This window comes from Hippocampus guttulatus, chromosome 4 (genome assembly GCF_054856545.1).
Source record: "Hippocampus guttulatus isolate MCC_2025c chromosome 4, RoL_Hgut_1.0, whole genome shotgun sequence".
Lineage (NCBI taxonomy): Eukaryota > Metazoa > Chordata > Actinopteri > Syngnathiformes > Syngnathidae > Hippocampus > Hippocampus guttulatus.
In genome coordinates this window covers 22,938,045-22,963,926 of record NC_141264.1, presented here as the reverse complement: position 1 = coordinate 22,963,926, position 25,882 = coordinate 22,938,045, and the positions used below count along the sequence as shown (strand labels likewise).

The 25,882-nt window shown below is 44.9% G+C and overlaps 2 protein-coding genes across 10 annotated transcripts in view; both read right to left on the bottom strand.

The window, feature by feature from the left end:
* Positions 1 to 5,712, bottom strand: part of LOC147206686 (neuronal cell adhesion molecule-like) — a 70,933-nt gene extending 65,221 nt beyond the window's left edge. For all 8 annotated transcript variants that reach the window (XM_086108564.1, XM_086108569.1, XM_086108571.1 and 5 more), the window contains exon 1: positions 5,607 to 5,712. The gene's annotated coding sequence lies outside the window, so the exon portion shown is untranslated. The remainder of the gene's footprint in view (positions 1 to 5,606) is intronic.
* Positions 5,713 to 7,959: 2,247 nt separating this feature from the next.
* LOC147206685 (calcium-independent phospholipase A2-gamma) lies at positions 7,960 to 25,594 on the bottom strand. Of its 2 annotated transcripts, none has more exons than XM_086109311.1 (10): positions 25,276 to 25,594; positions 23,962 to 25,187; positions 23,535 to 23,684; positions 22,537 to 22,688; positions 21,851 to 21,945; positions 21,282 to 21,453; positions 20,857 to 20,914; positions 20,501 to 20,695; positions 13,119 to 13,317; positions 7,960 to 10,080 (listed from the first exon to the last, which is right to left on the bottom strand). In XM_086109311.1, the coding sequence occupies exons 2-10, from the start codon at positions 25,117 to 25,119 to the stop codon at positions 9,803 to 9,805; spliced, it is 2,457 nt and encodes an 818-aa protein (XP_085965437.1). In that variant the 5' UTR covers positions 25,120 to 25,187; positions 25,276 to 25,594; the 3' UTR covers positions 7,960 to 9,802. The 2 variants fall into 2 exon arrangements, with proteins under 2 accessions (XP_085965437.1, XP_085965438.1); XM_086109312.1 differs by having other exon boundaries at positions 23,962 to 25,005; positions 25,446 to 25,590.
* Positions 25,595 to 25,882: the final 288 nt, after the last annotated feature.

The following is a 25,882-nucleotide window of genomic DNA, read 5'->3' as shown; positions in this document are numbered from 1 at the left end:
TCAACAGTTGCAGTTGTGCGGAGGCAGAATCGCAACGGCGTGTCACTACCCGTCAGACCTGATGCCTAACCGAGTGTGAAACTCGAATTGTGCCCACCAGCTTGCTTACCATCGAGACCCCTCCCCCACCCACCCTCAACACCCACCATTCACACTGCGTGTATGAGATGAACATGCAGGTCCTTCTTTGCTTGTACTCATCTGCATCCTGCCTAGATTTGTCCAAATTTCAACGAGAGCCAGTGTTCAGGCAGCCGTGAACAAGGGTGGGGTGGATTTCAAGCGGGTTGGGGGGGGGGGGGGTTCTATTCCCTCTGTACTTCTCTAATCAAGGTCTCATCAGTCAGTCCCAGAGTACATCTAACACTGGCTGCGAGGGTCCAGGCGATGACGTGTGCGCTGTGTGGGACGGAACGCCCAGATCACTGATGACACAAATGGATCCGCAGGGGCCGCCTCAGTCCCCGAGGAGTTGGCCCTGAGGTGGCAGAACGGCACTAGGCTGCTCTGGATGGCGTCCATTCGGGACGAGCGCACACGTCAAAAGTCTATCAGTCAGTGAAGACGAAGTGAACAGTGATCCAGTGCTTGGATCACGAAGGGCTTACACAATAGAGGGTAAATTCTACTATTTGGAGTCGAATTAGGGGAGAATATACATCAACATGTCCAAATTCCAACTACTTGAAAAATATCCATCCATCTATCCATTTTTCGATCCGCTTCATCCTCACAAGGGTTGCGGGGGGTGCTGGAGCCTATCCCAGCCATCTTTGGACAGAAGGCGGGGACAACACCCTGTACCGGTTGCCAGCCAAACGCGGGGCACACAGAGACGAACAACCATCCGCGCTCACACTCACACCTCGAGACAATTTAGAGTGTTGAATCAGCCTGCCATGCATGTTTTTGGAATGTGGGAGGAAACCGGGGTACCCGGAGAAAACCCACGCCGGAGCCGGGATCGAACCCACGACCTTTGCACTGTGCGCTTACCACTGGCCCACCGGGCCGCCACTTGAATTTTATTAATTTTTTTTTATGACATTTTTGCATCCACGCTACGATAGAGGGTGTGCATAGCAATTGCAAGCATTGCGAAAGCAGTCATTCAGTGACATTAATCACATTTTTTGCATGTACTCAGTTGTGGGAACATTGTGGGCTGTTGAATATTGATGACTTTTGATGCCATTCACTTGCCTCCACTCATGAGGTTATGCTGCACTGAACACGGGTCGGAAATCGAGTCACAGTTTGGTGGCCATATAAAAATGAAAACGGGAGGAAAAGATTCATGTATTCACTTGCCTTAGTCACAATTTTTGTCCAGTCTGACTGAAAGAAAATCTTGCGGCACGATTTCCTATGTTACTATTTTTGTCACACCTATTTTTATTCTTTATTCAGAGTGGTTAAGTTTCCAAAGTCCGAAGTTCAAAAAGGTAGCGCGGTAAACCGATGCTTACCGCACCATTTTTGGCACCTTGCGTACAGCAAATACAGTACCCACAATACTGCCGATTGGTCACCAAGGAATGATAATTTGACTGTAGACCAAAAGGAGACCAACGGTCTTGATTGATCACATGGCCAAGAGTCAGAACAAGCTCACAAATGTGCTTGTCCTGTGAGGCGTCATGTCACATTCACAACGGTGTATTGTTTTCAACGAACCGAACATCGGATGTGTGAGGAAGCCAATGAAGTGAGATGAACCGTATTGTTGCCCCAAAGCCCACTGTAGACGAATCAAACTGAGGCCTTGAGCAAACGGATCCGCGTAGAACAAGCCTCCGGGTCGCATACCACTTGCACTCAGCAATGACGCCCCTCCACGTCAGCACCAGTGACACGGAACAAGTCTTCTCTGTGAGACACTTTGTCCTGACCCACGGTCGGCGGCGGTCACCGTGTCACAGACGGACGGCGGCTTACAGAAGGCGCCTTGATGACAGTCTGCATGCCTTCGTCAACCCACCGACTGAAATCGATGGCATTTTCCTTCCAACACCCAAGCTTTTCCCACAGCCCCCTCAGGCACCGGTTTCAAGGCCAGCAGGGTTAGCGACTGGTGCTTCTGCGACAACCCCCAACATGGGCGATGATAATCCCTCGGTTATGCAAATCCGTCCCACGGCCTGGTACCAATTGCAGCTGCTGCGGGTGAAAGTTAAGATGGCAGCTCGATGTAGGCCACTATCTTGTCCTGATTTTTCCATATCACGTCAGAGACCGCTGAAAGAATTACACGCCTCTTTCTATTTCTGTCTTTCTGACATCGCGTCGTCATCAGGTTGTAAAACGCAACAAGCCTCATTTGCTAAAGTAAGGAGTAGAAAGTACAGATAATTTAATTTATATATAAAAATGTGGTGCCTTGAGATACGAGGCACCCAGCTTGAGTTTTGGGAGAATGTGAGTGCTGCAGGGTGTCAGTGACTCGACTCACATCACAACAAGCATTTTGGCAGATTCAGAATAATTAATTAAAAAAACAAAAAGCTTCAAGCTATTTATTGCCACTCTCAGTTTAAGTTTACTGTCAAACTAAACATAAAACAAAAAGAATTACACATGTACAAGGTTTTTTTTTCCTTTGCTGAGCAGTTTTACTCACCAATTACTTAATTTGAGGGGCAACTTTGTAATTTTACGAGGCAATTTTTGTGCACCAAGCCTGCTTCGACCTCCGACGACTTGCACAGAGGCGATGTGAACAAGTCCAACACCGCAAAGCCTTTTGGAACCATGTTGGCAGTTTGATTATCGTAAAAACTTGAAACTTGCTATTCAATGGGTTTTGCCAAGATGCAAAATGCAAATTGCAGTGCGAATCTGCTTATTTTGAACCTTGCATGTTATTTAATACAACCACATAGCCTTTAGTGTGCTAGGTTAATGCTGATGCTAACCTAATAGAAAATGGCACAGGCACGAGCTAATTGCTTCAACTTGTACCTCAAGACACCACTGGACATATTAAGAATAAGAAAACCTTTATTCGCCTCAAAATGGATACATTCCCAATTTACAGCAGCAAAGTTATGAAAGAAAGTAGAAGAACAAAAAGTATAGGAGCTCCTGTAAAGGCAGCCACTCTCGTGGCGCCATCTTGAAGTCATAATAATGAGTGAACTTCATACCTGTTTAAGTACACTCACAAAGTATTTGTACTTTGTTACTCCCCACCACTACTCTACAGAGACAACCTATCCGAAAACTCAAAACAAATAGAAGTGTGTCACTGCCTGTTTTGACATTCAACTAGACATAAGGCCCCCATAGTAGCGGGGATACCGTTATCTTCTTACACAGATTAACAGTAGTCTGCTTGGGGTGCACAAACATTACTAGAAAGTGTGTCAGTGCGTTGAGAGAGCAGGAGGAACAATGAAGGGGGTTGGGGGGTGGGGGGGGGGTCATTAGCATTGTCATCAATGTGTCTATTTGAACAAGGAGCGAAAGTGTGCACCCTAAGTGTGTGTGTGTGTGTGAAAGTGTCTGGGGATGAGCGGGAACATGGGGGAGAAGCCGGGAGAAAGGAGGTAGAGGGGGATGAGGACGGGGTGTATGATAGTGAGGACCCCCTTTGACTGAAGCTTTAACCAGACAGAGGGATGAAGAGTAGGGAGGGAGGAACTTTAGGAGGGTGGGAATGCGCAGTTGTTTTGCAAGGGGGAACACACGGAACGGGCTGTTGGTGGTGAACCTCATGGGGTGGGGGGGGGGCAGTGGCGATGGCGACAGCCTTCCGTCAGATTGAGAAGCAAACAAATGGGGCGATAGGCGCAAACAAGCCGTTGTCACGAGGGGCGATTTGAACTTGTGGGGGGAATTAAAAATGAGAAAAGCAGCTTAGAGATTTGTGTGTGCGGCTTTTTTTGGCGCAACAATGGGCCAAAAAACAAGTGTCAATGTTTGCCTATACAGTATATATGAAACACACACTTTACTTGATAACATGGAAAACATTTATTGATACCATAGATACCACTGATGTCACAGAGATACCATGCAATATATTTCAGACATTAATACCATAGATCAGGGGTGCCCAAGTCCGGTCCTCGAGCTCCCCTATCCCTAGCCTGTTTTAGATGTCTCCCTCCTCTAATACACCTGGTCATTTGTCTAACACACTTGGTTTAAATGATCTGGGGCTCCCGAGGACCAGACTTGATACCGTAGATGCATCATATTGATACCACAGATTGATATCACTGATGGACAAACTTGATACGATAAATGGACACTCTGCAGTGGTAACCAATCTTTTTTCCGACAAGGACCAGTTCATGGAAGTGCAGATAAAATGCAGTTTGGGGGTACCAATGTATATTAGTGAGTTGATCAAATGTGTGTTTGTACAAGTCTCTGTCCATGCACTGTAGGATTTTTAGAAGGGTTGCCATATACTCCAACTCACAGCATTCAAGTAATAGCGACCATAGTGCTCGTCACATTCAAGCACTGCTGCTGTTGTTTCACTGTCAGCTGTGATTTTAAATTGGCGTCGACAATTCAAGGAGACTAGCAAATCCAATGCTAATGCTATAAACAAAACAATGTGTGCATACTTTTATACACACACTGATGACATTCACAACATCATTTAGCATTGTTGCATCAACTGCGCGTTTCCTCTTTCAAGGTGAGCAAGAGGCCAACCTTGGGGGCCGAGGCTTGAACCAAGTTTCCCCAACCAAAGAAAAGCGAGGCTGCCCAGCATTAAAACCCTGTGCATTTATTTGTTTGGTTGTTTATGTTGGACATTATATAATAGAAGACATAGCCAGCCAGCACAATATTTACATGAGAAAAATGTAATGGCGCACCACAAAACAAAAATGACATTGAAAAATATTGTCTAAATTTGGTGTTCTTGGAATCTGGGCCCGTTCCATTAAATCTCAACCTATTATACCATTGTATGAACAGAATTGTAGATGCACAGGTTCATTGTGCCTTCTGCCATCTAGCGAAAGAGCATTTAATTGTTCTGCCTGTCACAACACATCGCTGGCATAGATAGACAAACAAATATACATTTCGGACCGTCTGAGTTAAATTGGCTGTTTAACGTGACACGCCTGATGATCTTTAACGCACAGTGGTCCGGGATACACTGGGGTCATCTGCTGTGAATTTGTAGTACTTTTAAACATTTTTGCTTGGAGAAGGGCAAAATATTAGGAACAGCGGGGCTCAATATAGCTGCAGTCGCCCAGCACTATAAACCTCCAAGTAATAATAATAATAATAATAATAAAAAGGGGGCATTATTATTATTTGCCTGTCCATCCATTCACTTCCTCCTGACAGCACACAAAGTGCAGAATGCTGCGCACGACATGGAAGCTATCAACTAGAACATATAATCGGCTTTAAAATAAATATGCCAACCCCTTAAAACATGCACGTATAGATGCTTTACGTCATTTCGTCGCTCCTGCAGACGCTGCCTTCCTCTCTCGTGCACAAACTCTTGACAGCGAAAAGGCTACCACGTGTTTGTTTAAAAAATATATATATACATATATATATACATTGTATATATACGTATACAACACTGATACATGAAGAGAGCAAATCAGCGCGCCTACCTTGCTTTCACTGCTTCATGTGTGGGAGTGTTCACTGGCGGAGATGCTTTCTTCTCCACCTCCTTGTCTCTGGATGGAGTCCCACTCGCCGCTTGCACTCGTCTTTTCACCGATTCCTCTCTCGCTCTCTCTCTCTCCCCCTACTACCCCCCCCCCCCCCCCCCCACACACACACACAGATTCATTTTCTCACACAAATTCGCGGGGGCGAGCATCTTACTCTCCCGGGCGCGCGCTGCTGGTGTCCGGACGCTTTTTAAAAAAACAAAACTATCTATTTATTTATTTATTTTTGGAAATGCCAAAGTAGCACAGATGGACAGCAGCTAAGCGAGATTGACAATTGGAGGGGGGAAAAAAAGTATAAAATATTAAAAAGCCAAACGTCTTTTTAATGCACACTAATGGCTGTAGTGTAGCAGTTAATCCCAAGGGCAACAACAAAAAATGTTTGGTCAATGAAATTACTATTTTGTCTAAATGTCTAAGTAAAAATAATACCTGAAAAACATCAACTTTTGCTAAAAAAAAAAAGAAATGGAAGCCAGAAGTGTCAAACAATTTACATTTTGACTCAATTGTTTTTGTTTTAAATCAGGTCATAAAGCTTTTGTGATCTATGTCCATCTGTTTAACAAGTACTTCCTGGATCAAGATGACAAAGTGTCAGTACCAATCGTTTCATAGTGGATAAAATAGAAAATATGTTGATTTTAATCTGTTGGGTTGAAATCTGTTTATTTACTGAATATTTTCATCATGTACCACACTTCGAAAAAGCACCTGCGACTCATCCGTTTGCATGAATGTACCTCTATTCAGATCCTCATAAAACTGAACGGATTCGCATTTGTGAAAATCGGTTGTGCAAGATTAGCCTGGGTTGTGAGCGGAAGTTACATAGTCTTCAGTGTGTGTGTGCGTTTGAAAACTGTTGACAAGATCTGAAAGTAGCATCACTTCTTTTCTCTCCCCACTCGAGTCTCTGACCAAAGACTGAAAGTCAGAAGGTAGTTTTTGAGGGAAAAAATTTTGCAGAGAATGTAGTTTCCCATTTTTTTGGTAAAATCTCAGTCTGAGACAAGGCTGTGACACAAAACTCTTTCGCTGGTCTTTAAATGTGAGCATGTGTGTGATGAGTTTTCCAAATCTTCTCAAAAGTCTTCTGGAGTACAGGTTTCTTTAGCCGTGGCGGCTACATTGCTAGCATGACTTATTCATGATGTAGTGTTTGTTGCAAGACACCACATGTTGCCGGTTTGATGCTGTAGTTGTCTATTAAAAATCGCAAAACAGGCGATCCACTTACCTGACGAGCAGAAACGATGATAATCTCACATGGGTGCTGGATCCTTTGGACTGCACGTGACCCCGCCACCTCTGAAATGTGGCTTCCATTTGTAAACGACACAAGCTAAACTGCTGGATGTGTATGTGTTGTCTCACTTCCCCCCCCCCCCCCACCAAAAACCCCCCCCCTGCAAATGTGGGTTGACAGTTCTGCGTTGAAGGTCCACCTCTATGAAACATAAAGTATTCTCTTAGCATCATAGTACAAAACAACAAATGGGTCATTTCAGGACACCGCCTTATTAAGTGCGTCACGCCCATTTGAAAATGAAACTCATGTCATATCTTCCTTTGGTATCAGTCGCTGGTTGCAAAACTAATTAGGTGCTGATGAGTCGGCTTTATTTGCTGCAGCTTGAGGTGTAATTGAGAGGCAGTCGCCTCCGTTGGTTAAGATAACAACCAAATGAGGCAGCGCAATTGTGGCGCGTGTACTCTGGTGGGATGTCTGCGCCCAAGGTGCAAATGAAAAATTTAATTAGTGATGCGATTTCAGCCGATGGGAAAGAAGCGAGTTTGTGGGTTGGATGGGTTTGGATCCGAAGTGGATGCATTTCCTCTTCCAGGCTGCTTTGTAATTACATTAGGATGTTTTTTTTTTCTATTGAGTGGGAGCAGCCGTTATTGGTTGTTAACCATGTTAACACGCATGGGGGGTGGGAGTGGGGCAAACACACACACGCATACACACACACACACACACACACACACACACACACACACACACACACACACACACACACACACACACACACACACACACACACACACACACACACACACACACACACACACACACCAGAGAGCCACTCAACTCACGAAATACAGAAGAATCCCAAATGGAGCATCCACATTCTAGTGTGGAGAACATATCTAAAGGAACACAGATTTGCTTGCAATCATAAACTGGAAAACGTTAAAACGATCGCAAAAGCTAAATCACTTGGGTTTTTTTTTTCTGTTTTCATTGTTGGAAAAAAAAAGACAACTTTATTTCAAAATGTACATTTTAGCTCAGATTTAATGATTCATTTTCTTCTGCAATTGCATTTAAAAAACTAATATATTTCTGTTTTCATTGTATGATGTATACATGAAATTATGTTGTTAAATATACTTGGAAAAAGTACACGGCAACACATGTACATATATATGTAAAAATGATATCCAGTATGTATATAGTACATTTAAAAATATGCAGTCTACTTTTTGTTCATGTTTGACGTTTTTATTCCGATTTTTTTTCTTTTTTTGGTCAGATTTCAGTCTTATACATGAAATGCATTAGAGGAGCTATTGCATTTCATATATAGTATGCACACATTTGTATGTACTGTTTTGAAAAGGAAAAAAAGAAGAAACGAACATGAATCTGTTATTTAAAAAAACATGTCTGGCTTTAACAGATCAAGTCGAGTCGCTATTTTTTTTTCTCATTTGAATGGGGCAGAGCCATGACATGCATCCCAATTAATTTTGAGAATACTGCGTGGACGATGTTTTTATCAGCCCAAATGTAATCCACAGTCATTAAGCATCACGTAGAGCATCATTTATCGCTGATAATAGTGTACACGTCGACTTCCCGAGAAGATGCTGTGCGACTAACAGCGTTTTTTTTTGTATTCGTGTGAGCAGAATGCGGCGATGAGTTTTCATCACATAAAGACTCTGGAATTGTCCTTACAAAGGAGCAGTGGAATTACGTTGTTGTGGATAAGTACCTGTGCATCCATCTCACGAGTGGTCCTTGAGTATTCGCTGACGCGTCAATGATACAGTAGTCGCCTGAGCCGAGACACTCAAAATGGATGTGAGGTGAGAAGTGACAGTGAAATGCATGAAGGCAAACAAATGCAATGCTCAAACTTTGACTGGCTAAAATCAAAGAAGTAAAAGTAACATTTATGAGGGCCACCGTTTATGTTTTTGTTGTTGTTGTAATACAATTGCTTGACACATGAATTCAAATCTTTTCTGTTGCTGGAGCTTGAAATGTCAAATGTACCATATATTTACATATATCGCTGGGGTGACATCATCAGTTGTCATTTTCAATGACTTCCATCGCCCATGAGCTACATTTTGTACAAATGAAATTAATATCACTTGCATTCACTGCTAAATAGTTGATTTTACATTTATAATTTTACAGTTCCATTTTTACCTTTACACATTTTTAAAAATCTGTTCAATACTTAACAATCGCAAATGCCATTGTGTATGAACGACAGTGAAATCAGAGTACCATTTCGTCTTCTTTGTATTTTAAGGTAGTTAAGATGCCCTGTGGCATCGCGCTGCCTCTCAGGGGTCAGTCTTGGTACTACAATGGATCGCCGAAGGGTACCGTTATGTGCTACACCGCACGCTATAAGAGCAGAAAGCAGACAACTTTCACGAACCCACCTTTTCTCCTCATGCGTGCGGTCTCCCAGATTAAAGCAAACAAACAAACAAAAAAAGCGACGATTTCAGATTTCGGTATTTGTGTACCCACTTAAAACAGATTGTTAAAATGAACACTTTTAATGAGGCAGACGATAGTTACGAAAACAGTGTTCACTGAAGTTAAAACAATCTAGAAAGCTAACCTCTAGTTAAGTTCCCATTTGTTTGAATTAGTGCCATGCAGCTTAGCAGCACCAAGGAGAACACAAATAAACCACCAATTCAATTCGAGTGGACGCGATACTCATGCAGGGATGCTACACTATGAGATGTGGGGTGCGCTTAGGGTGACGTCATAAACAAAACCTGAGGCTCCAGTTCCAAGCCTCATAGAAGGAAAGGAAGTCTCCATGTGTGAGGTAAAAGGTGTTTTGTTGTTGTTGTTGCTGCTGTGGCTAAAACCTAATGGGATTCAAGGAAATAAAGTTATACATGTCCGCCCTGGTCCTGACCCAGTCTGCCAACCTCCGCATGGAGCCCTTCTCTGTGGTGAGGATGGCAGCTGCCTTCCTCAGCTTCTCCTCATTCCTCTCCAGGTAGCGGAAGCCCTCGGCCTGAAGCAGGGCCATCTTCTCCTGCCGGTTGTCGTCAATGGCGATGTCCTCGCTCACGTACGGGTTGAAGCGGAAATAGGCGTCAGCGGGCAGGAAGCTGTCCAGCATGGCGTGGACCTCTGGCGAGCCCGAAAACAAACAAACAAACAAAAAAATCACAATTATAATCTGTAATCATGTAGAGTATATCACTCCAATACAGTGGTATCTCTACTTACGGACGTCTCTTCATACGAAATTTTCAAGTGACGAAACGCCTCAACAAGAAAATATTGGCTCTTGTTACGAAAGAAATTTCAAGATACGAAAGGTAAAAAAAAATACAGTATGGCCGGCTAATCGTAGCTCCGAGTTTCCTGAACGCAACATACGTATAGCTGCTCTGCCATTTACCTATCATCTTCCTGGCATCCCATTGGCTGAGATGGACCTCTGAGCCAATGGCTAAGAGGGACCGTTGTTTGCGTTTTTGCTAGTTTCACCAAGTGTGTTCGACATTGCTCAGGTACTGTTTTTCTGGCTTGTAGAGGAAGAAAACAAACAGTGCGTCAATTGGAAGCTGCTCTTCTTTATGTGTATATGCTCTTGATTGTATGATTTATGATGCTGACCAAAATAAAGTCACATTCATTAATTCAGTCATTCAATCACACTTTCAATTGGAACAAAGTGCCGTTTTTACGGTGTTTGCCCCATGATAGGAACGAATGAAATATTTATAAAAATGCGAGGGGTGTACTCACTTTTGTATGTATGACGCAGACGTCGCGGAGCAAATGCGTACGCTGTCAACGCAGCGGCAGCTCTCCAATGTTGCAGAATAAACGCTCAAGGTAACGACAAGTCAAATTGTCCGTGAGGGCTACTTTCAGCTGCCAGACTCAACGTTTAAGAAAGCAACGACATGACATTTTCACACAAACAAACAGCAGGGGAGAAAATAGAAACCATATTTTCCCCACCGTGGTTCAAAAGTTCAGCCGTTCTGTTTAAATGAACGGCTTTTAAAGCAAGGCAGTAAAGAAAAAAAAACAAGTATTCTCTTTAAATTATTCGCTTGTTTTCACTCGCACTAACAAACTATTTTGAACCGATTTGTCGATCAGTCCACATCGACCGGTGCAGCGGTGCTGATACACAAACGCCAAGCGGCAGGCTTGTGAACACTGCGACAAGCAAGATGGCCGAAATAAACAAATACTAATCCGCTGTTTTCACAATAAAGCCAAACTGGGGAGAGAGCTTAATCCCAAATATACGAGCAACAAGTACAGTCGTAGTAACATCGCGGTCACGCACAGACAACAGTGGGGCTGGAGCCAAATTTCGGCACGGCAGAGGAGTTGGTGTCCAGACGCGATAAAGAAGAGCGGGACATCGAGGCAAGGGGGTCCGAAGTAGGACGCGGGGTATGGTGTTGACAATGTTGGCATTCAAACGCGACACAAACTAAACCATGCCCAACAGTCGATTTCATGAAATAAACACAATCTTACGACGTTTCGCCAGACCTGACAGGCTTTCTCGCCGGCAGGCTGTCTATAAACCACACATCGCTGTCGCTCCTTCATTTTACCGTGGCTCAAAGGATTGGTTCTGCTTTACGGCTGGCTGTGACAGCCTTATTATTTTTTTCTTTTTTTTTTTCAAAACTGGGATTGATTCTGACCCAAATGTGCCAAAAAATGCAGACGAATAGAGGCGCTTTGCCCACGCGTGGAAGGACGGGATGAGGCGACTTGGCTTTTTTTTTTTTTTTACGTCATGTACACGCTGCTTTATTCCTGCGCTTTGTGCTTCTTGAGATGGGTTGCAGGTTTCAGGCATATTGATTTGGAGGCAAAATCAGAGGAGAAATTGGAGCGGTCCAAATCTGCATCATTAGTCACAACGCTGCAATACCTCGCTGAGCTGCAAGGGTACAAAAGGATAACAACTCCCGGCTGGTTTGACTTATCGACACAGAACATTAGTGAGGCTTCTTTTAAACCTGTGGAGAAACTTCAGTCATGAAGCACATAAAGAAAGAAGACTTTCACAACTACTGTGACTCAGTAAACTGCAGTAACAGTTTTTCACAGAGAATGTCGGGACGGCATTGATGGACCCTCTGCCTCTTTGGTTTTTTTTTTGTTTGTTTGTTTGTTTTGTTTTTTGCCTAGCCGGGCAAACTGCAACGGGTGTTTGTGTTGAGGTGAAGTTGCATGTTTGAAGTCTTGCAGCATTCCGCATGAACTTTCTTCAGACATCATACATATAAAAAGATAAATCTAAATTCTTGGCTTAAATCCAGTCTTGCCACACGTCAGCTATAGCTTTCTACTTAGATACTAACTCCATTTTTATTTCTAGCTCTACTGCACACATGCCCTCACGCTGCAATCTGATGCGCTGCCTTCCAGAGTGCCTGGCAGGAGGGTTCTCTCCTCATTACGGTGAAGACGGATCTCTCGGAGTGAGTCCCCAAAAGATACAGGGAAGTTAACTTATTACCCAGTGTCCTTGGTAAAGAATCATCTAGGCCTCTAAATGTGGTGATGCATCTGATTGCTGGACGATCAATGCTATTCGTTGGGCCGTCTACGGTGGTTCGCATTGTGTTAGCGTGACGCTAGCGGAAGGCAAATTTTGTGTGCTTTGTTTTTAAATACGCAAAGTGTAATTCTCATTGCCGATAGTGTTTGCACTGTGGCTCGTATCCCGTAAAAGTCAGCTTCCTCATATCTCAAGGAACCACAGTAATTACCGCCATGCCTCTGAATTTTGAAAGGAGAGCTATAGCCGCGAATACACTTTTCAGGCAATGAATTGAATGCCGGGAGAACAGTAAAACACAAACACAATGAGCACTCGCGCAGGAGCAGCTGTCAGCCACGGCTTACGCTCACACGCTCGTAAATGCAATGCATGCAGTAATTTCTCAACATTAGAAGCGTGCTTTTTTTCTGTGTTCAAACCCATTTCAAATTTGTTGAAGAGGTTTTAAATGTGTTCAAAATGTAAGGGAAGGGTAAAACTGATCTCTATATCTCAAATGTTCACTTATAAGGGTGGCTCTGAAATATAGGATTCACTGTATAGAAGAAATGTCGAGGATATTGACCGTATTTCAATTTCGACAAATTCGCGAGTCAACCTCCCCCGAACCGTCACTCACCCTCGGTGTCTGTGGCGCTGCTGATGACATTGGTGATTTTGGTTTTAAGGCTCGTGTATGTGCCGCTGTTGCTCTTGCCCGCCGTTTCAAAGCGACCCGTGCCCACCGAAACCACACACTCCAAGGGCGTGTTGGGCCACAGACACTTGGATTCATGGATGGCCAGCGCTGTGGGGTTGTTGATGAGCAAACCTCCGTCCTGCGCACATACAAAAAAATAAATAAATAAATAAAATAAAACAGATGCACGGGGATTTCGTGGATTTTTTTTTTTTTGAGGACCATCCAAGCAAGTGAAAAAATAAATCAATGCAGCTCCGGAGCTGTTTGCAAGATAAAAGAGCTCACAATGCAATTATCGTTCTTTTTTTTCCCCCCTTTTCTTTTCTCCTCTGTGCTCACACTTCCCGTCAGCTCTATTTTGAAATCGAACAAGCACCCAGGAGTGCTTTTGCTTTGAATCGACAGTCTACCTAAGGCTATGGGGGGTGTAACTGGAGAGACGACGGGGATTGATGAATAGGCATGAGGCTGCTGGGCTGCCGGGTTGGCAGCAGGATCAAACACGCAGGGGCCAGTCCTCATTAAAGAGGCCAAGCTGGGGGCGGGAGCCGTAGGGCCCCTCCGAGTGTCTTAGGAGGGACTTCGGAGGGGGTGGAGTCCTTGTTTATGAGACTGTGGGGTTTAATTGCAAATTCATGCCCGTGTTATTGCCGTGCAATACAACAGTAATGTGAGTAGTTTTTGTCTGTCAGAGTAAATCTCACATAGATTCACATTTCAGCGGGGGCCTGCAAGGATGCAGTTTGACCAAAGTGGCTCTTTCCGCGCCATTTTGGATGCTGGCAAACCAACTCATGAAATCCCAAACAAGAGAGAAAATGTGTTGGACTTGCTCCAACTGAAGACTTAACGGGACTCAAGACGCGGTAATAATCCAGCAAGAGACAATAACTCGGCAGCTATTCTGATCACTCGCTCCACCATGTCTATGTTGTGAACGCAGTCGCTTTAACTGTGACACTTTGTGCCGGTGGCTCGGTTTCACCCACACATTGGCCAAGGATAATGAGCTCATGAGAGGCAGATTGAAAGTTGAATGCCGCTACGTGGCTCCGTTTCAGGGCACCTGCTCGGCGAAGTGAGTCTTTCTTTAATTAAGAAAGTTCTGAAAAGTTCCATACTTCCTCTTGTGGGCTGATGGTTATTTTTCAGTGTATGGCGCTCCTAACTTTTTGTGAGGCATCACTTGCTTTGGAGAGTCAAGCAGCTTTCTCCTTCAGCTGTCAGAAGTAACCAACACACCTCCAATGAGGAGGTAGCTGGCTGAAGCGACAACTATAACAGGAGGTGAGATATGCACATCGTGCCACGCATACTCTCACTTTAACTCATTCAGTACCAGCCAATTCTAGACCAAGTCTGAAAAGACGTTTAAAAACGTCTTTGGGAGTGAATGAGTTAACTGTGTCCCATTCAAGTTCAAACCCTTGGCCCGTTTCGACAAAACCACAAATGGGCTTTATAGTCAAAACAGCAAAATCCAAGCAGTCCGTCAAATACGAAGAACAGCGGAAGGAAAAGGTTCTTTGAGTTGATCATACAGTGGTAGCTCTACTTAAGAACGTCTCTTCATACGAAATTTTCAAGTTACGAAACACCTCAACAGGAAAATATTGCCTCTTCAAGACGAAGATAAAAATACAGTATGGGTTGCTACTCGCAGCTTCGGGTTTCCTTAACGCAACCTTATAGCTGCACTGCCATTGGCTATTACCTGGCATCTTCCTGCCATCCCATTGGCTAAGAGGGACCTCTACCGTATGTGCCTGTGTGTGTCGATAAATAGATGGATATGTATCTGTGCAGTGTCCACAATGCCGATGTTTGCTTTGGACATTTTCGAAGGATTGTTAAAAGCCGACAAAAGCAAACGTCCTTGGATCACTTCTTTACAAAACGGCAGGCAAAAACCACTTCTGAGAGAGAACATGAACTAAAGAGGGCAAAAAACGATAAGGGGGCAGTTAAAAGTTAAATAACTCAACTCAACTGTATTTATAGAGCACTTTCAAACAGCCATTCATTTTTATTCTTAGTTTTTTGTCATGATGCATAACTCTCATTTATTGTGCAATAATCTAATTGTAACATGTATTTACTACATATTTTGATGCATTTTTATGCTTCAGAAAAAATTGATGTCTGAATTTTGGGGGGAAGGGGGGGTGTTGGAACAGATTAGGGCATTTACATGGAAAACGCGTCTCTACTTACAAAGTTTTCTAGTTAAGGAATTTCTTCCAGAACCTATGAATTTCATAAGTAGTGTTACCATTGTAATTTAATATCACTCGTACCTCGTGTCAATCGCTTTGGGCGCAGCACGCCTTGTGTCACCAAGATGGATGTCCTTGGAGAGTGCGCACCTGTCTGCGACAGATCTTTAAAGAGGGAGTTCTGAACTGATAAATGGCAAGCAGCTTAATGATTTCCTGCCAATGTCGACCGTTGATCCTCCGGAGGATTAGCACTCCGCCATGCTCGCCGTCGCCCTTCGGGAGCCAACTGCTGGCTCATAAACCAGATCATCAGAAAGCAAATTTTCAACTAATTAGGCCATCTTCACCTAAGGGGAATGTGGTTCACTTTGACTGATTGACAATTAAGGTCCTCAAAATAATTGCTCCAACAGCGTGTCATGAAATAGGACTTGCGAACATCGGCTGGCGTGAAATAAACAAAAGGGAAATTGGCACTGCTGTTTGAAATGACTCATCTTTCATTAGCGTTTGTGAGCTTATCTCCCCTGTGCCACTTGAAGTGGCCCTGCAGGGGGAGGGTTGCTGATCTCGACAGAAAAGAGGCACTATCGCAGAGATCAGTAAAAGTCATTTCACGGACGAGTGTACGTCAGACGCCATTAGCCGCAAGAGAAAACTTTATTCTCTTCCTTACGACTTTGCGCCCCGGTGTCTCCTCTGCTTTATGAACTGACCCGCAGGCATCAGCGGCTGGTGAGAGACTCGAGCGGAAAGAGAATGTGAGCTCCTGCTTCAATCCAAATCAGTCTGACACTCAGTCCGATATTTTGACTCTCAAATGTTCCCCCCGCTCGGGGATCAGTAAAAAAAAAGTAGACGACAAATGAGCTGAGCCTTTGACATACATCTGGTGTGGTATTCAAATCACAGCTGCAGTCATTACAAATTGCCCTTGGCCATGTTGTCAAAGCTGAACCGGGGCAGTGATTTAAAAGCAGGCTCTGCCAAGCCGACTGCCACACACGCCAAGGATGCATTGACACGTCCTGAATATGTGATTAAGCCCGTCGAGATGGTCATTCACTTCATAATAGAAGGAAATTGCGCCAAAAGCTAAAAAAAAAAAAAAAATCACTTTCGTTACTCAAATCAGTTCGATCTCTGCCAAACGGAGCATTTTCCCAATTCGTCGGTTCGTTAAGTTACATAAGCTGCCGGGACAGCATCCAAATGGCATAAAGGCCGCCCCTGTTAGCGAGAAGGATGAGCGTGACAATGCTGTCAGTGTTGGAAGTGCCACTTAAGAGTGGCAGTCAGCCCAGGTCAGGGGTCTTCATGGCAAATTATAAAATTACGCCGAACAGTTCTCCTTCTTCCCTTTTGGATCTCATGGGGCTCGAAAGGTCAGAGTGAGGTTCAGTGCCCCCCCCCCCCCCCCGACCCTTCCCAGATGACAAAAGAAGCGGGACTCATCTGTATTGAGGGGAAGCGACGCCTCAGGCGAGGAAAGCATTTGAGATTTACTGTCTGCCGTTGTCTTTTCCCCACACAAACACACGACCACACATGTGCAGCCGGTATTGTCGCAATCAATCACGCGACTATACAGCCGCCGAAATTGAACCGCGACGTACTACAAGTCCACACATCGCACTGGGATTAGATTTGCTCAAACTCGATCCCCTTGAGGTGTTACGTACATATTAGTCGACTCCACACCACTAAACATCATTTTGATTTCCACCGTCTGCTACGGTCATCTCCTGGGCAATTTCTCTCTAATTTCCACGCCGCGAGCGCAGAGACGAGGCCGAAGACGGACTTGCATATTAATATGAAGGACCGCGAGGTGTGACTCGAGAGTTTATTAAGGGAAGTGTTTCCTGGGGCTAGAGCAATGTGGTACTGTGATGAACAAGGCGCATAAGCGGTACACAGCCCCGACCCGCAACACTGAAGCAGACAGTCGGAGACTCACGTGACAAGAAAACCAGCAAGAGTAAAAAAAAAAAAAAATAACATCACATCATCTATGGCTATGCTCACAGCAGGCTTGAGCGCTTGCCGCACCATCAAAAGGTTTCGTTTCGGGTTTTTTTCCGGCCTTGGTTTTAGTGCCAGGTGCTCACGATCTAAACGGCATTCGTTAAGGGAAGCGCTGATGTGATTCACGACATCTCCTAGACTTCCCGCGGAGCACGGCGCCCAGTCGGCTCTCTCGGGAGCGCTCGTGAATGGTGGTGGTGGTGGCGCAACGATCCCGTTCCTCCCCATGAATAACGCTGGCAGAGCTCGGCACGAAAAACCGTACGGCCATTCCACCCTCCCGTCGCCTGAGGAGACGCCATGGCAACAAGGCCCTCCTCGTCATTGCATACGGGCCCTCGCGTCCTTCGTGAAACATCTCAAGTCATGTTAAGCTTGTGTCATTTAGTGCCGGGATAACTTTGAAAGGTTTTAATGTGGAACCACTCGTGTAGCAAGTGTGAGGCAGAGATAACAACAAACAAAGCTTCTCTTCACCAAAAAGGTTGGCTCTAAATTCTTTTTTTTTTTTTTTTAATCTAAAACTTCTGAACAACTGGAATTCCAAATATGACCTGAAGATCACATCACCAATTTCTAGGGGCAGCGCTCGAAAAATACCAGCAGTCTTTCAGCACATGGCTGCGGCAAGCCCTTTTGACCAAACAAGTGGGGAATTGTTTTGGCTCCTGAATTAAGTGGACAGCTCTGTGGGCGCGGGTGGGAAACAGTGAGATGACTCTCTTGTCAGTTGGGAATCCTGACATCAGAGAGATGGCATGCCGTGCTCTCATTTCAGTGGCGCGAGCTGTGCTCATTCCTCCCAGTGTGACTCAGATGTGAGCAAAAACTTCACTTGGTGTCCTCTGGGGTTTGTCAGATTACAAGAAGATCAATTAGGTGACTAATAGGGTTGGCCGTGGAGGCATTTCCGACTTGATTAATTTCTTAAGCCATGACTTCACCAAGTGGTGCAGTTAGTTCGCTTCGGTTTGCCTTGGCGTGGTTCAAAGCAGTCAAGCCTTATTGCGCCCTCCAAATACGAGTCCTCAGAAGCCTTTTGACTTTCGGCAATAACAAAGCGACAGGATGCTCTTTCCGCTACGAACCTGGTCATGTGTGCATGTTCATTTTGGAAGATCCTTCAACTTGCAGATCCATGACCCTGAAGTGAGGTCTTCCACCTAGAGATCCTGAAATTTGGAAATGCTTGAACTTGAGGCGATGTTTTCCCCACTCACCAGCTCTCCCTATAAAAATTGCTTTTGGCATGCGAGTGTCATTCTCACAACACAAGCCAAGCTCGGTGGAGATGATGCAAGGGTAATATCATGTCGGAGTGCTTTCCACCATTGACATTGTCTTTCCAGGTCATGTTCATCATTGTTCACAGACTGCAAAAAAGTGAAAGCTTTTGAGACACCACTGTGCTCTTGCCTCTGGTAGATAGGCCGGAAAGGAGGATTTGTGCTAAAGACGCAAAGCCTGGGGAAACCCCGCCTTCAAGTTGTAAGCAGAGCATCTTATAGTTACAGACAAGCTTGTGAATAAATGAACCAGTGAATCATTGGGGAAAAAAATCATTTGTGGGCCTCTTAAGATTTGTATTTTTCTTCTTCCTATTCCTCGACCATTCTCTAGATAGGCAAGTTTGAGCTTGTCCATCTGTGGATAATATCCCGCCGTGACACACAGGAGGGTCTCTCGTGGCATGCAGTAGTGTCTGGGAATGTACACAATATTCAAACAGATACGCAATAGGCTATACATAATATGGAACTTGAGGCTATTTGAGCAAGACCAAAAAGCTTGTCTGAAGCATCCATCCATCCATTTTCCGATCCGCTTTATCCTCACAAGGGTCACGGGGGGTGCTGGAGCCTATCCCAGCCGTCTCCGGGCAGTAGGCGGGGGACACCCTGAACCGGTTGCCAGGCAAACAACCATCCGCGTTCACACTCACACCTTGGGACAACTTGGAGTGTTCAATCAGCCATGCATGTTTTTGGAATGTGGGAGGAAACCGGAGTACCCGGAGAAAACCCACGCAAGCCCGGGCAGAACATGCAAACTCCACACAGGGAGGCCGGAGCTGGAATTGAAACCGGTACCTCTGCACTGTGAGGTCGACGCGCTAACCACTGGACGACCGGGCCGCCCTGTCTGAAGCATGACTATGTAAATACGAGTTCCCATGATCAATACAAGACCAACACGAAAACTAGAAATGCTGTAAAACAATTACTGGGGTGAAAAGTGGACCGACTGGGCTGAATGGCATTTACATCCTAATTCCTCGTGCAAAGTTGAGAAATGTGAAAAAGACAGGCCCAATGTGTTGAAAAATATCTGCCGAAGGTGTCTTGCAATTCGAGCTCTCGTTCCCGCGCGTGTGAAGAGAGCCTCCCATAATTCGGCAATTTGTCTTTATTGTCCCAACGAGGCAGGTGAAGCAGTCACCCCGGGTGAAGCAGGTGAAGCAGCCCCCCCCCCCGCAGAGGCGGGGGGGGGGGGGGGGGTACCTCAACGTCGGTGTGTTATCAACCAGTCTCTTTCATTTTCTTTCCCCGCATGCACCGCCACAACCCACATGGCTTTCCAATTAAAAGCGAAGCCAGCGTGCCGCGACTGGGATATTGCCTTTGATCCACTCGCACACTTCATTGTGTGTACAGAACATCTGTGCGGTGAAAGTCAACCCAAGGAGATGTTGACATATGAATTTGAATGAATCTTATGGCTTTTTTTTTCTCCCTACAGCGTTATTGCATTTTACTAACGTGTCTTACTCAAGCAGTTTTAAGTTTTCTGACTAAGCGCTTAATCAGCGGGTAAAGGCGTAGAGTGGCGTTGGGTATTGATCAGTCGAATGGTAGCGTTTATGTTATGGCTAATGCATAGCTGTTCATGGGGGATGGATTTAAGTGCATCTGTGCGTCACTCCACCGGAAAAAGGAAAAACAAACGACAGGTAGGAAATGAAGTTCCTCCCTCTTGCACGTAGGGCAAAGAGGTTTGCATCTATCAGTCTGGATGTTATGAATTTTTCAATGCAGTATAGCGCGACTGCTTTTTTTTTTTTTTCTAACTGACCTGGTGGAGATCACTCCCTAACGGGAACTCCTGGAAATACCCGGGGGCCGCCGATGTGGCTCGGATGGCCTGCCAGAGCTGGTGTTGACAGCCCCCCAGGTAGTGGGAGCGCACGCCCGGCAGCAGGTTATAATTCCTGAACACGTAGGCCTTGAGAGGAGTGCCTCGGTTTACGATGGCGCTCACCGCTGCCACCTATAGGGAGGAAAGGGAGGGGGGGGTCAATATAATGACGTACAAGTTGACACTTTGAGGTTGGATTTACACAGCATGGTTCAAATGGCACAATTGCACTTTTTTTTTTCGTCCCAGGTAGGTACATTCAGGCCTCTTGGATAAAACTCAGAGGAACTCACTTTGGGACATTCAGGGTTTCTAGAAGTCTCCACTAGGAGGTGCGAGCCCATTTTCTCCCTGTCATAGGGGAAAGAGGAGTTAATTCTTTGCAACATAATTATGGACTACAAATTGAGATTTTGATGAGTATTACACAAATACAGAGTAACTTCCAAGCTCCGCTCCACTCTAGATGCAAATTGCTCACGGGAAATTATGTGTTCCGGGGTTCAAAGGTTGCGATAACAACCATTCGTGCAAAGCAACCTTTTTAGATTTTTTTGGTGACAAAGCGCGTCACCTAAATTTTTCTTGAAAAATGTTCCGCCCTTATGGCAATTGAGTTGAGATGTTCCACTGTCTCATCAAAATGGCTAACAGGACGACCGGAAGGCTTTTCAACTGACTGTCTCCTTCTGCCATCCACATTCACAGCTGCACTAACTTGAGCATGCTCTCCCAGACTTCGCTGTCATAGAAAGCGTGACTCCAGCCCATCTTCACCGTGCCGACAATCACGTTCTGCTTGAAAACATCCGAGCCCAACTTGCGGTAGAGGTCATCACACTCGCTTGGTGGGAGCTGGAAAATACCAAGCATGAACCCCAGGATTGCACCTACCATGAGAAAGGAGGTCAGAACAATTATTTTTCCCCTCTGATGATCTGGGGAAGCATAACAGTACCACAAGTGTAGAGAGGGGGATGTGATTAAAAATTGTGTTTGATCGAAATGAGAGCAGCTGTGAGCCAGATGGATATTTGGAGCTTGCGCAAGCTTGTGGTGGTGCTTAAAGGCCAATCTGGACAATAAATGGAGTGCTTCAAGATGCTGCCAAATAACACAGCTGAGGATGAAGTAGTCCACAGCACCCCCAAGTGGGTATTTTCATATACGCCTGTTATATGTGTGATGAGGACTCAAAACTGTATAGTCTGGTCTATACTGGGCTAGCTAAGTATGTAGGAGCAGCCCGCATAATCCGTGCTACAATAGTACATATCCACATCTCACCTGTGCTGACACCACAAATATAATCAAAGAGTTTGTAAATCGGTTTGCCGGTCAAGGCCTCCAACTTGTGCAAAGTCTGAAGGGCAAGAAGTCCCCTGAAAAAAATAAGTCAAGTCAAGTCAAGTCAACAGTATTTATAGAGCACTTTCAAACAGCCATCGCTGCATACAAAGTGCTGTACATGGAGCAATTTAACATGCACAATAAACAGTAAGATACAATACAAAACAATAAAATAAATTGTCAGTGATAAACAAGGCACGTAAACAGGGTGCGTGACACCCGTCTATGCTCGACTATGACGATAACAACAACAGCCATAGTCCACAATCATGGACCAAACTCATAATTTCAGTCTCATGCGGCGGGGCCATTTGCCTCGGTATGGATTTGTGGAAACAAATACAATATTCCATGCGGTTGAGGGCACCATATATCGCAATTAATTGTGGTGCACTTCATATACTTCATTTGAATTGAATGTTTCTGTTATATATGTTTGGCCTATTATGAACAACATGCTATTATTTCAATTTCAATGTTTAATGAGTGCATCACTGAATGATACGTTAGCCGTCATGAAATAACCCAAATTGGCATCATCACAAACTATAGCCAAGAAGAAATATATATGAAATGAGTGCAACTAAACCAAACTTCATGTACAAAGACTACAAAATTCATACCTTAACCCTCCCCCATCTATGGACAGGATGCGTATGCCACGGCCTTTCACGGGCTTATGGTAGCCCACCAGAGCAAGAGCTTCTCTGACCGCTTCCCTCAATCCAGGGTCACTGGCCTGTTGCAGACGCAGCAGGCAGGGGATTACCTTCTCCTGATAAACAAACAGACATTCAATGTGCTGACTCATTTCACTCAGAGAACATAACAAAGTACCTACGGACACCCATTTCGCGAATGCTCAATCCACCCGGTTCAGAAAGCTGGCTGTGTCTCATGGTGCCCACCCACCAAGATTTTTATGACCCTCCCCTCCCATTTGAGGCAAGGATTTATAAAAGTAATTTTTTAAAATTATTATTATTTCATCATAGCAGCTATTTTTGTGTTGTGAAATACTAATGTTGAGTCGCATATCATACATCCATCCATCCACTTTCTTATCCGCTTATCCTCACAAGGGTCGTGGGCGTGCTGGAGCGTGAACTGTTTGGGGGCGGACTGGAACGGAAGCGCTTTAAAAGGATGAGGACGGACGGGACACAGGATGATTATTATATGAATAAGGACGATGAAAGGATACCCAGGTTGTGGACAGAGGACGGACGGGCAAAATAGGTTAAAGTGCCAATCAAGTGGCCCACGGTTAGAAAAATGTTAGAGGCATCAGATAAGGCTGTAATATAAAAAAAAAGCAGGGCAGCCTACCTGAGGCGACATTTTGTTTGACTCAAACAATAATAATTAAAACTACAAGCGACCACAAACGTGCCCTTCCACCCAGTTTTTTGTGCCGAATCCTCAAAATGAAACTTCATACCAAGCTCCGCCCACATTTTAAGGCACAGGCAAACCAATAGTACACAAACAATCCAAGAGCCGGATGATAATTCAGTGTCTATGAAAGGTAATTCTCACTTATAATTGACACTGTTGTCAGTTAAAATAAATTGTGCATGTGCACCTCATGTTATGGCTCCAAAAACATCATCCCACTCACCTTGACGGCAACCCCACATGTTTCGGGAAACTCCAGCAGGTGGTAGCTGAGGTCCTCCACCCTGCTGATGTACACCCTTACGTCGGTGGCCCTGTGGAGCGCCTGGACCAGTGCCCGGGTTCGATTGTCTACGCTCACCCTGGCGATGATCTACCAGAAGGGAAATAGTGGAGAAAAAAAAAAAGCATCACAATATGAGGCACACCCACCCCACATGATGTTTGCTTATGACGAAACTAAACGTTATACAGTATTTATGCTTGAATATGATATCGTTCCATTAACTTGCCTACATTTCCCATTTAATTCCTATAAATCCTCATGTGAAGTTTCCATTTGGAATATGTAAAAATAATAATAATAATAATAATAATTTAATCCCGGGCTTCACTTTCCAGGGTCATTCATTGCAGCCCTACAAACAAACCTTTTCCCTTTGGACCAGAAGTTTCTTGGCCTTCTCCTCTGCCGCTTTATGCTCTGTGCTGACAGCCTTCTCCACCACCTGCTTTACCGGCTCATCCTCCAGCTTCTTGACTTCATCCGTGGCACTTTTGGCCTCCCCAGTCCTGAACTTGGGGACCAAGGGGGCAATGTAGCTACCCACAAAAGCTTGCACAGTGGGAGCGGAATAGGACAGGTAGTGACTGAGACCTTTCTTGGACGATGCGGGTGCAGTGGGAGGAATATGATCTGGTTTATTGGACAAGGAATCACTCGTTTTTAGAACCTGAGAGGGGTGATTAGATGCGACATCAGGATGGTTGTCCACGTCTTTTTTCTGTGTAATGCTCCCAAAGTAGGAATTGATGTGGTGGGCGAGATAGTTGTAGGTTTCATCCAGGTTTACTGAAAATGTGCTGGGGTGAAAAAGTGCAGTGGGTTGTTTGGAAGACAGAGTCCCACTCTCACCAGATGACTGCTGAGGCTCCTCTGGCTTGACGGTGGCAGTTACACGCTGCAGTTTTTTGTCCCTTACTTCCCGCGGGTCCACAACGGCAGCAGTGGCGCTCACTTGCGAGGTGTTACGAGGCTGAGAATGTGAGGGAGCCGTGGCACCACCCTCCAGTTTAGCCACAGATGTCTGACTCGAAGGACTGCATGGCAGACTCACTTGATTCTTGGGAGCAGCTGGAGAAACCGGAGTGATTTCCACAATTTTCGATTCAGTAGTCGATGCCACATTTTTGCCACCTTTGTTTGTTTTTAGCCGGGCAATCTTGGAGAGGAGGTTGGTTTGGGTCACAGCTTTGGAAACTGTGTCCAATGTGTTCTTTACCCGGGACATGTGCTGGCTGAGGCCCGTGGACCAACGTGATGCTGAAGTGTTCAAATGCAGACCGCTGGTGTGGAGCCCGAGCTTCTGTCTCACAACTTGGTTAGCCCTGCACAGGCGTTCCTTCTGAGCCCGGAGCCGCGAGTGAAGGACGTGCTTCTGGCTGAGGAGGATCACCTTCCTGCAAGGAGGATGCTGGACATGGAGGGAACAGTGAGGAAATTGTGAGGATGCTGATTTGCAAGGGTTCCATAAGTAAAACGTTCTGTTTGGTTTAAGACAGGCACTGAGACACCATGTATGAGTCATCCTTTTACGAGCCAAGAGTTCAGTCCATCCAAAGAAATTTTAACGCTACACTCCTCCTTTCCATGAACCTGTTGATGATGAACACAAAAATGGGAGGAAATAAAAAACATGACAATGACAACGAAACACTAACCGTACTCAAATATTAATACGTACCTTATTATAGACTAGATACACATAAATGGTGATAAATGAACGAACGATAGAACTCAAAACAAATGCATTCCGAAGACATGAAAAATTGGCTATGGTGAAAATGACATCGCCGCTAGCTAACAGGCTAGCAAACACACAAATCAAACAAAATACACAGGCGCAAAACAGACCACAGCTTTTATATCGTCGTTTCAAGGTGAGCCGCAACCTTTAGATTACTCTTCTTCAGCCGCCACCCATCTACAACCGAAGAAATGACGACATGCGGGCAATGTGTTTCCGAGCTGACGCCTGATTTCCACATTTACATGACGTCACCAGAAAAGAAAAACAACAACCACGTGAGAAATTAAAAGGCGTACCATTGGTTAGTTGGCGTTTGACCCACTAAAATTACAAACGTTGATTGGATGGTTTTCTCCGACCCGGAAAACAAGTGTATTTACAATATGACTTCCAGTTTAAGCACAATAAGCATATTTTCAGAACGGTCGGGCAAATTACTTTTGTTAAATGGAACCAAGACTCCGGTATCCTCCCACATTCCAAAAACATGCATGGTATCTTAAAGGAACACTCTAAATTGTCCCGAGGTGTGACTGAGTGT

Coding starts and splice junctions, on each gene's coding strand:
- LOC147206685 (XM_086109311.1), bottom strand. CDS start 25,119: ATGACTCATACATGGTGTCTCAGTGCCTGTCTTAAACCAAACAGAACG. Junction 23,685..23,961: donor TTCTGGTCCAAAGGGAAAAG/GTTTGTTTGTAG, acceptor CCCTTCTGGTAG/ATCATCGCCAGGGTGAGCGT. Junction 21,454..21,850: donor TATTTGTGGTGTCAGCACAG/GTGAGATGTGGA, acceptor TTCTCATGGTAG/GTGCAATCCTGGGGTTCATG.